Here is a 14,384-nt window from a genome sequence, read left to right as displayed (position 1 = left end):
CGGACCTCCTTTTCACGCATGCGCAGAACTGGACATTAAAAAACGTGCCCCATAGTGTGGAAACGTGGCTTTTGGACTGACCTTGCAACCTTCCCCACGGGGATTCTGGGAGCTGAAGTCAAAAAAAAAAAAAGGTCCCAAGCTGTGGAGAGACCCCTGGCTCCTAACCTTGGGTCACCCTGGTGTTCCTGGACTACAACTGCCCGGGAGCCTTTGCCACCAGCTGTGCTGGCTGGGGTTTCTGGGAACTGTGGTCCGAGAACACCTGGGTGAGCCAAGGCTGGGAACCCCTGGGCTAGGAGTCTTAAGTCCATCCCCAAACTACAGATCCCATCATTCCCAAGGACAGCCCTGACAGTTAAAGCAGCATCAAACTGATGTGACTGGGCAGTGTTGGGTCACAGGTTCTTCTTACTTATGGCTTCTTCAAGCACCGAGTTGTAGAAGCTGCCCAGCTGCCTCGCTCAGGATCCTCCTGGCGTGGAGGGATCTTGGGTGACCCAGCTGGGGATGACCAGCTGAAGAGGAGAGCCGGTGGAGGCGGGTGGGTGGCTTCAACCCCAAGTGGGGCAAAGGAGGATCTCTCCAAGGTGCTGAAACTCGGATTCAGCACCTTGGAGAGCTCCGGCCACCCTTCCGGGTGCAGATTCGAAGCCAAGAGCAGATTCACTCCCACCCTCATCAGGGTGGATGCTTTGCAGGGCCCTAAGGAGCCACTTGCCCTTCCATTTGTACCAACCAACTTTAGCCAGTCCATTACTTTTTCAGAGGACAATGCTTAAGGATGTGGTCGAAATGACTAGATAGGCGGGGTATAAATACAATAAATAAATAAATAACAACCCACGCCCTTTTAAAAAAAACGTAATTGATTTTGGCCTTGAAGCTTTTGTGGTTGGGTGCCAATATGGAATGATAACATTATTAATGAGGGTCCACCTTTTTATGCTGGGACTTTCCTGACTGATGGAAATGAGCAAAGATAAGAACGCAGTCCTACAAAGCACTGCTTGAACACTGCAGGGGTTACTTCTGAGTCAACATGCATGTCAAGGAAAAAGATGCACATGAAACTTAAATAAGTGTGTAATGAAATGCAAAGGCACTTTTACACACACACACACACACACACACACACACACACACACACACACACACACACACACACACACACACACACACACACACCAGACCAAAGATAATGATACAAGGTTTCAGAAAACTCCAGAGGAATTGCTATGTTACAGTAAATGCCAAGTAGCTCTTTTAAAAGGCTTAATCAATAGGTTCATGAACTACAGGGCTAGATGATCAATAGGAGAGTCTTACAGGTGCAAGTTGAAGACAGATTTTGTCTCTGAGGCTATTGTGGTTCAGATAAAAATATTAACGGTGGCTGTAATTTTAAATAATGAGAGGGAGGTTTTGAAGTATGGGTAACCTGACACACTTCCTGCAGTAGTTCAAATGATGTTCCTGTGGGCAGTTTGAATAATACAGAGAACCAAAGTCAATTAAAAAGGGAGCGAATGACTGGATAAGACAAAACTGCACACTACGATAAATAGGGTGCAACTTGTAGTCTTCCTTGCTTGGGACCAAAGTAAGTTTAAAATGCACCCAAAGTCAGATTGTATTTCAAAATTCACACCACATCCAGATAGAAGAGCAAAGACAGCGGGAGGGGGTGGTAAACCTCCATCGGCCTCAACTGACCCTCTCCCTCTCTTTAGCAACCACATGTGGGAAGGGGGATTTGAAATACCTGGAGATGGAGGGAGGAACACACCCAGGTATGAAATGCCTGTAATTGGCCTGAATGTTCCTATTACGAATTATGTTGAAGGATTTGACGTAGAATAAAACAGAGAGACCTTTTTCACTGAAACACCATAAATGGAGTCGACATTCTGCCCAGCACTGTCTACAGCTGGAGAAAGTTACTTTTTGAGATGAAAATTCCCAGATTCCGTTAGCCAACATGTTGTCTGCTGTACCTGGGGTTGTGGTCTCTCTTTTACTGTCAAAACAAACACACAAACAACACTACGTACGGAAATGTAACTCCAGCATCTGATGGTGGTTAGAGATACTCTTTGCCACCATATTTCCCCTGCTTGTTTTCCATAGCCTGGGATTAATTTAGCCACAGATCATTGTCACTGTTTACAGAACAATGCTTCCTGAGAAGGGTACTGAATATAAAGAAAAGTTTTAAAGGTCATGGCCAGGTCAACTACAAACAAAATCTCTGATTTAGGGCCCAGTGTGGATTAAGACAGGGCTCGTAATCCCCGGTCGGCCATGGAAAATCACTGGGGAAGTGGAACTGGTAAAATCACTCCTTAAATATCTCACTTACCTTGAAATCCTCGTTACGGTTGCTCTAAATTGGTTCCAACTTGACGGCACAGAACACACCCATAAATGTACAGTATAAATATTAGCCACATAATCCCATTCTCCAGTCCGAGGAAGTGGATTTGTCCACAAACGTTGACATAAATATAGCAGTTAGTCTTTAGGGTGCCACAATGTTTCCGTCTCCCTTTTTTTCTTTTTTCTTTTAAAATTATTTTGTTCTTACCTGATATTCCAGCATCTGATACCCCGGCATTCTTTTGTCGGATCCCTTCCTTGCTTTGAAGGGTCCTGAAGCACTAAAAAGGTTGATCCTGCCACCATTCCACCCCCCCAGTGCTTTTTCCATCACTCCAAAGCTACTCCTTCTTTTCTTGTCTGTGTTTTGTAGTCTATCCGAACAAAGCGGAAAGGATGGGAAGGGGCGTGTGTCTCTGTTGACGGGTAGAGAAACGTGACAGGCAGAAGCGTCTCTTTTTTAAAATTTATTTTATTAAAATATACAGTGACTGAATCTCAAGTCGTTATGTAGAACAAGGACCTGTGAGGGTCTCCCCCCAGGTTGTGCTGTGAGAGGAGGTCAAGGAGATGCTGGAGGCTAGTGAGACATGCGGCCATGCCTTATATTGTACATAGGTCAGCTCAGGAAGCATGGAGTTCCCTACTCATATCACCCTGAAGGAGGATTTTAAAAAAAATTCATTTATTATTTTGGAGGGGATTGTTGCAGACCATGGCAATGTCACCACGCTTGGTAGCCTCCTGGAGAAGAAGGGAAGACATCGGTCCCGAGGCTACCAGAGGAGGGGGGGAAGAGAGAGGAAGGGGGTGTTATCTCGATCTTACTTATGAGGAGAAGAAATGAAGTGTGAAACTGGAGCTGCAGTGTAAACGTAGAAAGAAGTGTGGAAAGGACCGGTCCTCTACAAAATGCCAGGTGAGATGTATTTGGGGTACATGTCACAGGGTGGTGATTTTAGTAGAAATACTTATGCCACTGTCCCCCCGTCCCTCCATCCCCAGTGGGATTCCCCCCCCCCGCCGGAACTGAGAATTCTCAGGGGCTAGGTCTAGTTTTTGAACAGCAGCATCAAAGCAGTCAAGATCTGCTTTCCTGATTTTGTAAATTGCAGTAGGGTGCCCCCCCATATCTGTGGGGAATAGGTCCCAACCCCCCTGCAGATACTGAAAACCATGGACATTATACGTTGCAGAGTAAAAGAAGAAATAAAGCAGAAATATCTATTTCCACCATGTATTACCAGAACTGGCCACTAGAGAAAGTCAGAGACCATGTGAGGTATTCTTCAACAATAAGAATACAAGGCATGGTCTCTGGCTCTCTCTAATGGCCAGTTCTGGAAAATACAGTGTGAAAATATATGTATTTCTAGTTTTTTTTTTCTTTTAATATTTCCAGGCTGCGGATAAGTGAAACCATGGATATGGAGGCCCTACTATTATTATATGTACTATTTTTTCTGGTCTTTGCATACTCCTGTAAGATCTATGGTTTGCTCTATTTTCAGTTTGGAACACACTCCCCCCCCCCCCAAGATTCATCTGGCCCCCTCGCTGGGCATTTTCAAAAACCAACTCAAGACCTGGTTATATAGACAGGCCTTCCCTCCAGACTCTACGTAATTTTCTTTCTCTCTTTATCTATTCTGTTTCAAGTTAATGTCCGGAACAGTTACCTTACATTGATTGTTTTTATTACGTGTTTGTGAGCCGCCCAGAGTAGACTATGTCTAAATGGGCGGCATATAAGCTCAATAAATTAAAAAAATAAAATAAAAAATAATAGCTCTTTTAGTTTCTCTTTAAAGTTACTGACAGAGTTTCTATCGCAGGGTAGAAAGGGAATCTTAATGTGATGCAGGGAAGACTCACCAACCCCTGGATGTTTTTTTTTCCCCCTCTGCTATTTACTCCGTGGGAATCTGTGCTGGTGTGGATCAGTCAAGCAGAATGGAAATGGAAAGCAGTGATCCTACATTGTAAAAATTAATTTGAGAAACTCCACCTTAAACTGGAAGACAGGCAGAACATAAACCATGGAGATATAGGAGAATGTGAGAGAAGCTATCTGCTCCTCCTTAGCCTTCAGGCTCCTTCAAGGCCTAGGGGTTTCTCTTGAGCTCATTGGGGATCAGGAAAATCAGTCATGGGTGGCCCCAGCTTCTCTATGGGGCTCCTTCCTCACCCACCATGACTGATCTTCCCTTCCCATGCTTATAGCAAAGCCTCCATGTTCAGTTCATGCAGGACGGCGATGAATTGAGCTTGTGACTTGGCAGGCACGCAGGAGCCCTCTCTGCAAATTCTATGGGGCTCTTGAGCAGAGAAGTCATCATGGAAAAAAAGGCAGTGTGATGTAGTAGTTAAATTCTTAGACTAGAGCAGGGGAGATCTGGGTTTTTAGCCTCCACTCGGTCATGAAGTCCCTGGCTGAGGACGGGAGAGAAACACACTCTCTCCATCCGACCCATCCCGTAGGCTTGTTGTGAGAATTAAAACATATAAAAAGAGAAGCCAGGTACTCTTCTGACTCAAGTACATGGGAGGAAAGGAAGACTATAAATGGAGCCAATCAATCCATAAAACGCATAAAAAGGTCGCTGGAAGATAAGCTTGAAAACCACCGGAAGGGGGTGACATCTTGACCACAGTGTGTCAAAGATGCTGCCAAGAACATTAAAACAGCTCGCACGTCTTCCGTTTTCCTTGAGCATCAGTCTGTAGAGCACCGGCTAGTGTAAACAGCCAACATGGAGCTCAGGATCATATCACAACTCCAGCCGACTCACAGCACTGAGGCTTCACACTCCCTACTCACCCAACCCCAGCAGCGATGGTCACTAAGGGAAAAACTGGGAATGGGGTTTTGGCATGGGGTAGTCTCATTACAAATGGGTTGTTTCGAAAGGACCCGTCTTTCGCACTCCCAGTCCTCTTGTGTTGGGGGGAGTGCCAATGAATCAGCCAACACGATCAATGCCATCTAATTCTGGCATAGAAGCTGCACTGCTTGTGCCCAGCCAGCTGGGGGCAGCAGATGGAGCCCTACCACGAAAGATAGGGAGTCCCACCAAGGGTGGCCAAGGGGAAACCCCATCAGAGCCACGACGCACAACCAATGCCGACATGATTCCATGCAAATCCTTCTGGAAACAGGCTACAGAGGAGCATGATGGGACACTGCAGGGGAGAGAGTTTAAATTTCTTCTGGGACCATATATTTGAGGATCAGAATTTTTTTATCAAGGGGGAGGGGAAAGGGTGTCATTCTCTCTCAAAAAGCCACCCCCCTTCCACGCCAGGCTGGTGGAAATTGCTCTCTCTCTCTCTCTCTCTGGGGCTGCTAAGGGACCGTGTCTTTTACAAGGTCTTCTGTCCTACCTGGAGAGGACTAACCCACCCCCTGCCTCCACTTTCTCCTTCCAGCTCCTGGATTATAAGTGGTGAGAATCCACCAACAAGGAAATGCCAGCTCTTTCCCTTTTTGGCGTCCTCTTCCCTGTGTTCAATATTATTATTTTTATTTTTAAAAAGTTTCTGGTTAGTTGGTTGGCTGGCTTTTCTTCAAAAGACGTGTGTGTGCTTCACAAGAGGGACAGACAACTCCGTCCGCGTGCAGGCCAAAGAGGCAGGTGGATCAGGAGAGACGGGGCAGGGCTCCCAGCATCCTAAATCACGTTTTCAAACAGCTGCATGGAGTTCATGATGTTCTCATCCTGAACCAGGGAAAAAGAGGGACAGAGAACATGCCGTGAGATTTCAGGCTCAAATGAAAATCAAGCATATTTTCATTTCTCTGGGCCTTCTTTCTTTCTTTCTTTCTTTCTTTCTTTCTTTCTTTCTTTCTTTCTTTCTTTCTTTCTTTCTTTCTTTCTTTCTTTCTTTCTTTCTTTCTTTCTTTTCCTTCCTTCCTTCCTTCCTTCCTTCCTTCCTTCCTTCCTTCCTTTTCTTTCTTTCTTTCTTTCTTTCTTTCTTTCTTTCTTTCTTTCTTTCTTTATTTATTTATTTATTTATTTATTTATTTATTTCCATCTTCCTTCCTTCCTTCCTTCCTTCCTTCCTTCCTTCCTTCCTTCCTTCCTTCCTTCCTTCCTTCCTTTCTTTCTTTCTTTCTTTCTTTCTTTCTTTCTTTAAATATTTTTACCCAGCCTTTCTCCTTGAAAGGACCCAAGGCAGCATACATCATGAAAGAGACGACATTTAAGAGCTGTAAGAGGCTTTGCATCCAGACTCACCTTTTGACAAGTCTCGAGAAACTCTTCGATCGTGACCACGCCGTCCTGATTTCTGTCCATTTTCTGAAAAGCGAGATGCTTCCTGTGAGCGAGTGGCGGGTGCCCGGCCCAGCCTCTGTAAACAGATCTCCCTCCCTCCCCCCTCCCCAGTTTTTGTAAGACTCTTCCATTCCCCACCATGAGCCCCATCAGACTGAGAACTCCTGGCTTGCCTTCTGCTTATAGTCTGAGCCAGGCTTTCCTCTTTTGCCCCAGCCTTTCCAAGGGCGGCTTCTCAGTGCCTTCAAATGGGAAAAGAACACCCTGGCCCTTGTCATTCCCTCTTTCTCGTTCCCCCCAAGTGATCGGAGAATTGCCCTGGACTCCCTGGTATCAACGGAATGCTGTCCCTTTGGTCCATGTGGAAGAGCAACTCAGGTAGCCGTTGGGATCAGGGATGGCAGAACGAGCCCTAAATGACCAGGACCCCCCTTTCCTTAGAACTTCCCAGCCATTCTACTGGTTCCTCCCCGTTCCAAGATGTTCAAATGCATCGCCTAAGGCTTCCTTCCAGGCACAAAGATCTTTACGTTTAGCCCCCTGGAAGGCAGCCCCCTTCTTTCCTCCAAAGCTTCTCTGAATCTCAAACTCAAAGAGGTTTCCAAACTTTGGTTTGGGGGAATCATTCTGGAGAAAGGTGAGACAGCCATCCCAGGGATAAATGGGCCATCTTTCTACAGTTGTGTTGTTGACCACACAGAACTTCTCGCTGCACTTGTTGAGTGCCATTTCAGGTCAATGTCCTGCTGACTCTCCTCACCACACCTACCTGGAAGAACTTTTCCACATGCTCGAGGGGAGCGTCTTCTTTCAAGATAGGGTAGGTGTAGCGGCCCATCATGTCATAGATGGACTTCATTATTGCCAGCATCTCCTGGGAAAGAAGGACAAGAAAGCTTTCGGAGAAGACCGGGGTTCAGATGCAGCCTTCCTCCCACCCACCCTTGCATTCTCACAGGGCATATGCAGGACTGACATGGGCATTTCTGTGTCTGAACGACAATGGACTGGATCCAACCACACGCGAGTAACTTACCCACTGTCAGTTGCATTCCCAGCCTGACTGTAGCTGCCAAGACACACCTCTTCAGACTGTTTTTCAGTTAATATGAATTGCATCGGGCTAGTGATTTTGACTGGCTGGATAGCTCTAGGCCAGAGGTTGGGGGTTCGATTCCCCCCTGGGCCTCCTGTGAGTACAGCCAGCCTGTGTGGCCTTGGGCAAGCCACACAGCCACACAGGGCACACACACACCCAGAAGAAGGGATGGGTAAGCCATTTCTGAGTATTCTCTACCTGGAAAACCCAGAAAAGGTCTCCATGACTCAGAATTGACTTGACGGCACATTATTATTATATTATTGTGATTTTAATGGTTTCATCGTTTGAGCAATCTGTTTTAAAGATGGTTGTTGTGGGTTTTTCGGGCTCTTTGGCTGTGCTCTGAAGGTTGTTCTTCCTAACGTTTCACCCGTCTCTGGCGAAAATTTAAATGCTTGTGCTCCAGAGAGAAGGTGCATTCATCTTGTTCTCCACATATTTAGGAAATGTAACTTGTGGGTCTAGGATGCTTCTAGGCCAGTGGTTCCCGGCCTTAGTTCTTCAGATGTTCTTGGACTACAACTCCCAGAAATCCTGGTCAGCATAGCTAATGGTGAAGGCTTCTGGGAGTTTTAGTCCGAGAAGAACATCTGGGGACCCCAGCCTGGGAACCACTGGGCTAGACAGAGGGCCCCTAGCCTTACTGATCAAGTGTCATGCAACTGAATCTCTTTTTTCAATGCTTTCTTCTTCTTCTTTTACTTAAAGACAAGTGACGGGAAAACATTGATGGAGGAGGTGTCTATGGTGTGGCTAAAAATCCTGGTCTTGGAAGACTCACAAAAGGCGGCAAAGAAATCTTGAAGAGTGACAACTCTTTGTATATCAAAGCAACAACATTTCAACAAGACATCTCCCAAAATTAATCCCACCAAGACATTCCTCCAGAAGAGCAAGGTTGGGAGAAAACAGTGATCGATAAAAGGGAACGGATTGACCCTGCTGAATAAGAGCAGTTGGAGCATCTCAAGATGGTCCCAGTGAACGTGGCATCCCACGCACTCTTTCACAGCCGGCCCGCCCCAAACACGGGAGTCTTAACCTCTACCTCCTTGGTGATATAGCCGTCCTTGTTGATGTCATAGAGGTTGAAGGCCCAGCTCAGCTTCTCGTGCACCGTTCCACGCAGAAGAACAGAGAGGCCGATGACAAAATCCTGCACGGGGGGGGGGGGCAAAGGAACTGAATATCTCAAAGGGCAAAATTTTAAAGGAACACAGAAGCCCTAACCCCAGCCATCACTAAGGACCAAACTAGATCCAGCAACAACAGTGTGCTGGAAGCTGATGGTCACACTCATTTCCCACTGCAATGGATGAAGCTAACATTCTGGCTAAATTGTCCCATTGACTTCAATAGATCTACAGTATCTGATTTTCTGCGTGGTAACATTCTGAATAATACTCTTAACCTTCAATGCATTCTTGAAGGCTTTCACGGCTGGGATCCGATAGTTGTAGGTTTTTCGGGCTGTTTGGCCATGTTCTGGAGGAACACGGCCAAACAGCCCGAAAAACCTACAGCAACCATCAATACCCTTGACCCTTTGAAAGGCAAACTGAGAGGATATTAATTATAATGACACCCAGGCCACCTTTTGATACAGCTCCTCTCTCATTCTTACTTGTATATCCAAATAAAGAAATAAACCAAATCATTTATTTATGCCTTCATCTCATCGTGTCTGGATGACCAGAGGATATGAAAGAATAAAGATGCAATGTTTAGGGGAAAATTTACCTCAAGAAATGTGACATTTGTTCAAAAGCTTGAAAATAAATGTACTAAAAGGAAACATGCTATCTTTAATGGGTTTACAGATAGCTCTTTGGGATAATGAGGGTATAATGTTGTTTTCTTTGCAAAAGCCAAACCTAATCTAACTTAATAGCTGGTAATTACATTATTTTTTTTTCTGTGTAGCAAACAATGCTTTTTCATTACATGGGACAATGGAAATGTTTTTGTTTGTTTGTTTTATTAAATTTATATCCCGCCCATTTAGACAACATCTACTCTGGGGGGCTTTGAGGATTATTTTTGAGTTATGGCTCTCCTTTGCCTGCAAAAATTCTAAGACTTTTCTTATCTATTATCAGAGTGAGTTGTTACCCCACCCCCCACCCCCAGAAAGGGTTTTTCACTTCACCTCACTTTTCTCTCTTGTGAACAGGTCCGGCACATTTCATATCATAAACTGACTAAAAGTGACCCCTGGAAAAAGCATTGTCAGTAAAATCCCATGAAATACAAAGTTCCTCACATGGCTTTTTTTTTTTTAAATAACTATTCCCTGATGCCCGATTACGTCCCTCAGATGGTTAAAGAGGTACAATCTAGAATGCCAACCCAAGGACAGAAAAAGGTATTTTACCTCAAAACGGATGGCTCCATTCCGTTCTATATCAAAGGCATTGAACAGGAAGTGGGCATACATGGTGGCATCTGTGGAAGGAAAGGCTATAAGCGGATCGGCTACTGATGCTGGCAGAACCTGGCTTAAGCTTTCTGACAACCTCCCCACCCCACCCCTCCGCCGTGCCTCCATGAAATGTGCAGTGAAGTACACCATGCTGCACAAGGGTTCGAAACTGGTGTGGTCCTCACCCAGCACTCCGTTGGGCATCCCAAGACCACATCTATTTCCCCACAAATAGCATGGTTTGGCCATCTTAGGAGATGCTAGGAATCCCAGTTCTGCAACAGTAGAGCTGTTACACAACTGAGTCCTTGAGTTTGTCATTAGGTGCAGATGAACAGCAATACCGCTGGTTCAGACTAATTCCAAATATAATAATAATATAATCTTAGAAGGGCAGAGCTGGAAGGGACCCTCTGGATCATCTGGTCCAGCCCCTCTCAAGGAAGCCCAGTGGGGGAATCGAAACTCTCAACCTTGGGCTCCATAACCAGGTGCCTAAATCACTGAGCTATCCAGCAGTTCTATAAATTATCTTCCATCTGTTCAAACAACAATATGTAATGCGGCACTTTTAAAAAGCGCATCCCCTCCCGCTTTACCAAAGACCAGCCTCGCCTGCCTGCTTAAAGAACAAAAACGAATTCAACAGACTCTCCATCATTTTTAAAGAATGGCAAGGCTTGCTGGGAGGGATAGAGCTGAATGGATGTTCTTCCTATGCTGAAGGTCCCACAGGGATCAACCTCCCATTTTCATCAGTGCCTCCAGAAGTATCTGCTGAGATCTTTGGACACTCTCTGCTGGTCTAAGAAGATGAGAACTGGTAGGTCCAGAAGCTTCACAAGTTCATATGGAGCCTGGAAGGGTTTCTGGGGATTCACAGTGAGAATCAAGCCCAAATCGTGCTGCATGCATGGCAATGGCATGAGAAACTCCTCATGCTTATAGGAAAGATGGGTAGATTGGCATCGGGGGGGGGGGAGCATTAACAGAAACTCTCTCAGTGCCAAGAAATGTCTTCAAAATGTGCTCCCCAAGGCAAAGACAAGATGGCAACCTTCCCATTCCCTCGACAAAAAGCCAACATGACTTTGGTCAACACTGGCAAGGGTTCAGCATCTTCTGCCACACCAAAAACAAAACAGCCTGGCTTAGGGAGGTGGACGGATGGAACACCACCATCTCTTAGCATCTTCCTCCCAAGACAATGGCCAACCCCCCCAGTCTCACTGGAGGCCTAGCCCTCCGAGCATCCAAAAAGCTGCAGAGATGTGTTGGCCACAAAAAGTCAAGACTCACCTCCCTGGGGGAAGAACTGAGCATAGATCAGCTTGAAAGTATCCTCGTCCACCAGGCCGCTGGGGCACTCCTAGCAAGGAAGACCACAAGAGCAGGAGGGTGAGGGTTGCAACCAACCAGGAGAACTCAGCAAGCAAGGAGTCAATGGCCCCAAAGCCCAGCTCGAGTCAGCAGGCAACCCCTGCTGCCAGGATTGTCAGGTCAGCATCATCCTACTTCTGCCCAACAGGGATGTGCTTCTACCTCCAATCAGGGGCTCTCTATCATCTTTGCTTCTGGACTTGATAAGGCCCCATCAACACACAGAAATCCAGAGCTGGAGGGAGGAAGGAAGGAATCCTTGGCTCTCCAGAGGTTTTTGGTTCAGAATGCTTGTAAGCTTCCCCCAGCATGGTTGGCGGCACGGAGACATGGGTGTTGTATTCCAAAGCTACAGTGGGTTCCCCACCCTTACGAGCGAGACAGAGAGGCTCCCTGAGATACACTCTAGCATCTACAAGAAGATCTGCACACATTTCTTTCCCAAAAGGGAAGCGCTGCAGGATGTGTCCCTCAAAAAGTGCTACCCTGTGTCTCATCTTCCACTTGCCCTCCTGGGAGTAACACCCCCTTTTGTCTACTGTTGTGGTTGTTGTTTTTATCCTGCTCTTTTGCCTTTAATAATCACTTCCTGCACAAAGAAATCATGCTGGTGGAACTTTTCCCGGCAAGCGAATGTGCTTATTTATTTATAAAGGGATGGGGAAAGGATCCATCTACTAAAATTCTGCCTGCCAGAAAGGCATGAGAGAAAAGCCAGGAAACCCACCACTGATGGCCAGATCATAGGAGCAGTGGGGCTGAGGTCTCAGGGCTGGAACCTCTTTCGTGGACCTTTTGGGGGAAGGACTAACGTCCCAGATGGAGAGGACGGAATTAAGGTTTTTCTCTTGCCAAAGACACAAGGACATGTTCCCAGCTGGCATTTCGTTTGCCACCATGTCTTCCACCCACCCGAAAATGGCCTTGTGCAGAATCTTCTCTCTTGGCGAATGGAGTTGGGTCACAGTGCCTCATTTGTCAACTTAAAAGAAGGCTAGCTTTGGACTTTGAATCAATGACTTGTTGCCCTAACTCATCCAAAGCAATCTGCATCTCGTGCAGGCAGACACTGCAGCAGGATTCCTACTTGATGCGCCGAGAGGAGACGGGGGTCCAAACGTTATCCACTCAGCAGTACTAAAGACTCTGGAACATGAAAGAGCCTCTCTAAAAGCAACTATGGCTGATTCATCGATCCATTCGGGGATGATTTCTAAAGAGAGGCCGAGGAGCTGCGGTACCGAGAAATGGAATGAAAAGAATGGAGGAAATGCTGAAGTCAGGAATAGCTATTTCAACAGCGTCCAAGAACTGAGTATTGCAGGAAACGATGAGTAAAGATCTGTAGGATTCAATGCGAAGGTGGTTTCTTGCAAGCCAGATCATGCAGAAGCAAAACCAGCTGATGTCTTGGCTGCTGCAGAAGAATGAATGCCATCGTTCCGATGTTCAGTGTGAGGGTCCTCTTAGCCAGACTCCCAAGGAGAGTGCAGTAAGGAAGGCCCCATCCCAACAAACCAGTCACTGGAAAAACCCAACACCCAGCCTTATTCTGAGCCACAGGGCCCCCCCGAAACCACCCCACTCCTCTGGCATGACAAAGTATGAGAATTTTCCGTCAAGACATGAAAAGCGGGTAAGAGGATTAAACTCACGTTCTTGAAGCCTCTGTAGAGCGACTGAAGCTCCTTCTTGGTAAATTTGGTCAGAAGCTGGAGCTGGTCCAAGCCTTCTGGCTGATGCCGGATGGTCGAGAGTTCTAACTCACTGTCACTGCTGTCTGCAAAAAATGAGAAGAGGTGACACTCCTTTTTGCAAACGCTGTACAAACCTGCTGATTGATGCCTCACATGTCCAGGTTCAGGGAAACGGGGCAAGGGAGCTGTTCAACAGATGTTACAAACAGAGTGCTTTCATTTCAGAGATCTAGTGACATGGCTCCTACATCAATTCCTTTGGCTTTGATTTTCCTTCCGGGTCCAGTTAAAGATGCTTGTCCCCTGCCACTTGCCCACCGTTTAAGACACTTATTCAAAGCCCCCACCACCACTAGGCGGGGTTAGGGTGGTGGCACTGGAGGGCAGAGTCTTTTCTGGGGCAGCCCCCTGCTTATGCAACTTGGAAAAGTTAAGGGGGCTTTTCCAAGTTCTGTCTGGGAGTTTAGATGCAATTCCTTAACTCTCAGATGTCACATTTGTATTCTACTTCATTTTTTATTTCTAGCATTAAAAAAAACACAACTCCTTCAGAGGATTTACTGTTCCATTTTAATCAGTGACCCTGTACATTATTTCAATTCCCCCCCCCCCCGTAGTGAATGGAGGGTTGTAAGGCTGAAGGCATCTGAGAAATATATAAAAATCAATGAATAGATATAGAAATATAAAAATCCTCCAAGAAATTAATAATTCTCCCACAACGACTACCCCATCAAGGCCAGAAAGCCTGTAGATGACTGCCCGATAGTATATCAGAGAGTTATTTAAGGGTCAATCTAGACATTGACAAAATACATCCAAACAAAACATTTAGGTTAAACCTAAATGGTCAGTTCTAACTAGAAGAAACCCATGGAATCCAGAAAACTGAGCGTTGACGGAACATGACTTATCCCTTCAATAGGTTTAATTTCATGGTATCCCATAACTGGGTTTTGTTCTTCCAGGACAAGCTGTTTCAGGAGAAGGGAAATCTGATTTCCTTTCTGAGATCCTATTCATTTCAAGGACGTTTGTGCTCAAGAACTTCTTGCGTGGAGTTCTGCATCATGGAGGGAGGTCAAGATCTCTGTCCCTCGTTTTGCCACAACCCCAATCTGTCCCTT

General features: G+C 46.0%; 1 protein-coding gene across 2 annotated transcripts in view; it reads right to left on the bottom strand.

Annotated features, from left to right (window-relative positions):
• Positions 1-3,055: 3,055 nt before the first annotated feature.
• Positions 3,056-14,384, bottom strand: part of KCNIP3 (potassium voltage-gated channel interacting protein 3) — a 66,228-nt gene continuing 54,899 nt past the window's right edge. For both annotated transcript variants that reach the window (XM_020780180.3, XM_020780182.3), the window contains exons 3-9: positions 13,216-13,340; positions 11,480-11,549; positions 10,133-10,203; positions 8,807-8,914; positions 7,426-7,530; positions 6,618-6,680; positions 3,056-6,098 (exon numbers count right to left, since the gene is read on the bottom strand). In XM_020780180.3, the coding sequence (XP_020635839.2) occupies positions 6,051-6,098; positions 6,618-6,680; positions 7,426-7,530; positions 8,807-8,914; positions 10,133-10,203; positions 11,480-11,549; positions 13,216-13,340 (590 nt within the window). In that variant the 3' untranslated portion in view covers positions 3,056-6,050. The remainder of the gene's footprint in view (positions 6,099-6,617; positions 6,681-7,425; positions 7,531-8,806; positions 8,915-10,132; positions 10,204-11,479; positions 11,550-13,215; positions 13,341-14,384) is intronic.

The sequence above is a fragment of the Pogona vitticeps genome, chromosome 8 (genome assembly GCF_051106095.1).
Source record: "Pogona vitticeps strain Pit_001003342236 chromosome 8, PviZW2.1, whole genome shotgun sequence".
NCBI lineage: Eukaryota > Metazoa > Chordata > Lepidosauria > Squamata > Agamidae > Pogona > Pogona vitticeps.
The sequence above is the reverse complement of the archived record's forward strand: the minus strand, read 5'-3'. Positions and strand labels throughout refer to the sequence as shown.